Here is a 2315-nt window from a genome sequence, read left to right as displayed (position 1 = left end):
AACATATAATTTAAAGTTGAACCCTGTGGAGTATGGACAAGCAGAACTAAAGTCACGGCCAAGAGGAAAATAACAAAAACATGTTGTAAACTAGGGAATAATCATTGCTACAGACAATGCCCTTCAAATATTAGCTTGAGTGGTCCTTTCCACCTAAAATAGTTGATATTTAGGGTCATAGAATTTCTTTAACAATATCCAGAAAAGACTGAGTATCACTTGAAGTGTGTTGTTGAGCATCAAGGCTGGAAATTTGAACAACAAATTGACCATTAACTAATATCATCAAACATACAAACAATAGAAGATCCAAAAACACTTCCCAAGATGAGCATCTAATCTACATGTGACAGTGGGTTTTCATTTCCGCTTCAGATAATTAATGCCTGTTCCATTCACATAAACATAACTGGCACCATAATAATACAAAATGCAAAAGGAAAATCCAATGTTTTGATTCAAGCCTGGCTAAATTTAATACACTAAGGGGATGGGGTTAAGCCCTTGTTAATTAAACTAGTATCCAGGTTGTTCTGGTACCTGCAAATCACCTTGCATTTAACTACACTGCCATAGACATAGAACCCTGGTGTGATCATGATCCGAACCATGCTTGGGACTAATTTAATGGCCCTTTCTCCACTCATGTCCTCCATGTATTGTGGATCGAACCTTAACCCTTTATCCACCCTGAAGATTGGTATGGCAGGGTGCACCGAGTTGGACAAAAGGTGCACCAACCACACACTCTTTGAAGCAACGAAGAAGGCTTGCAACAATGGCTCCGGCCAAGCTCTGTTCCATCCCAACATAGCCACAATTTCACTCATTTTCCTGTCACAGAACTTGCTGAACTTCTCACTGAAATACTTGGTACCCTTATTCAGGACCTCCTCCCATGTTAAACCTTGTAAATCATTGAATGAACCGTAATTTGATTCGCAACGGTGAATGGGGTTCAATATTTGGTTCACTGCATTCTTTTGAAACCCAATGGATTCGAAATCTTCAAAGAAAGCATTGTTCAACAGAGCTTCGAGGTAAAGGAGAAGGCTTTTGGGGTTCTTGGAGTGAGAAACCTTCATATCATAAGGCTGTAGTAGCAGAGATATTCTCTCGCAAACTTTGCTGCCCATGTGCCTTAACTGCATGCTGAGTGATCTACTTAGAAGTCTGATTGAAGACCTGGCTTCAGAGAATGATATCAAGAACTGTTGGATCACTTTCTCATTAGCTCCAATGACCCCATCATGATTCTTGGGTTGATGAATGTTATGAGCTTTACCCATTCTATAAGGGGAGTTGCTGTTACATTCATCCAGGCCGGACTTGAGGTTATGACAGTAAACTTCGAGCTTGTTGAGCTTCTTCTCGAGCTCAGCCATGGTGTGCTTCAACCTCGAAGCCTCCTGCACTGCTTCGTCTTTCTTTCTTGTAGATTGAATAAGCTTGTGTGTGAGCTCGGCAACAGCAATTCTCCACTGCTCTTCTCTGGGTGTTGACGAGTCAGTTGATTTGGGACTCTTTCTTGTTAAGGAATGGAAGATGGACTTGAAGATCCCATTAGGACTTGCCATGGAAAAGTAGTGTTTGCTAACTCCATTGTTGTTGTCCAAAGGAACAACGGAGATCTTCTCCCTGGAGTGAGGCCTGCACTTGTTGCAAGAAACAGAACCATCGCCATTTTCAGCAGACTCGTGTCGTTTCCTGGCTTTGGATTTCCCGATTGTTTTAGCATGGTGCGGTGTTGGGAGGTGCTTTGGGGTCACCCTTCTGTCCGTGCTCACTCTTGGGCTAGCATCTTCTTGTCCCTCCCTTTCACATTCATGAATCTGTTCCACAAAACAAGAACACAAGAAAATTACTCAAAGAAGAGAAAAGAAAATGAAAAAAAGGAGCGACCTTCTTCAATGAAAAGGAACTTACAGGAGTGAAAAAGGGGGACTGGTGAGGTGGAGGAGGAGATTTGGAGGAAGAAGCAGAACAAGGAGACGAAGAAGAAGAAGATGGAGCCATGGTTTGTCTTTTGGTTTTGTCATCTCGTGTTTTCATCGCTTTTATTTGGGTTTTACTGATAAAATCCTTAAAGATTTCAAAATTTATTATTAGCTTTTTAACTTACTTCTGTTAAAAGCTTGATTAGCCATGGAAAGAGGGAATAATTATAGTAAAACCAAGGCATGAGTCGTGGTCCCAAGGGGCCAGCCATGCACACAACTACCAGGGATGAGGGATCCATATAGCCTGTAGGCAAACGCAAATATATTACAATATTTATTATTTTATTTTTGATGATTTAAAATCATAAATATCGA

At 41.0% G+C, this 2315-nt stretch overlaps 1 protein-coding gene across 1 annotated transcript; it reads right to left on the bottom strand.

Annotated features, from left to right (window-relative positions):
- Positions 1–306: 306 nt before the first annotated feature.
- Positions 307–2075, bottom strand: LOC120114377 (IRK-interacting protein-like). The gene is made up of 2 exons (XM_039135318.1): positions 1927–2075; positions 307–1832 (listed from the first exon to the last, which is right to left on the bottom strand). The coding sequence occupies exons 1-2, from the start codon at positions 2050–2052 to the stop codon at positions 483–485; spliced, it is 1476 nt and encodes a 491-aa protein (XP_038991249.1). The 5' UTR covers positions 2053–2075; the 3' UTR covers positions 307–482.
- Between the last annotated feature and the right edge of the window lie 240 nt (positions 2076–2315).

The sequence above is a fragment of the Hibiscus syriacus genome, unplaced genomic scaffold, assembly GCF_006381635.1.
Source record: "Hibiscus syriacus cultivar Baekdansim isolate YM2019G1 unplaced genomic scaffold, ASM638163v2 tig00110223_pilon, whole genome shotgun sequence".
Classification (NCBI taxonomy): domain Eukaryota; kingdom Viridiplantae; phylum Streptophyta; class Magnoliopsida; order Malvales; family Malvaceae; genus Hibiscus; species Hibiscus syriacus.
Note: the sequence above shows the minus strand (reverse complement) of the source record. Positions and strands in the feature narration are given on the sequence as shown.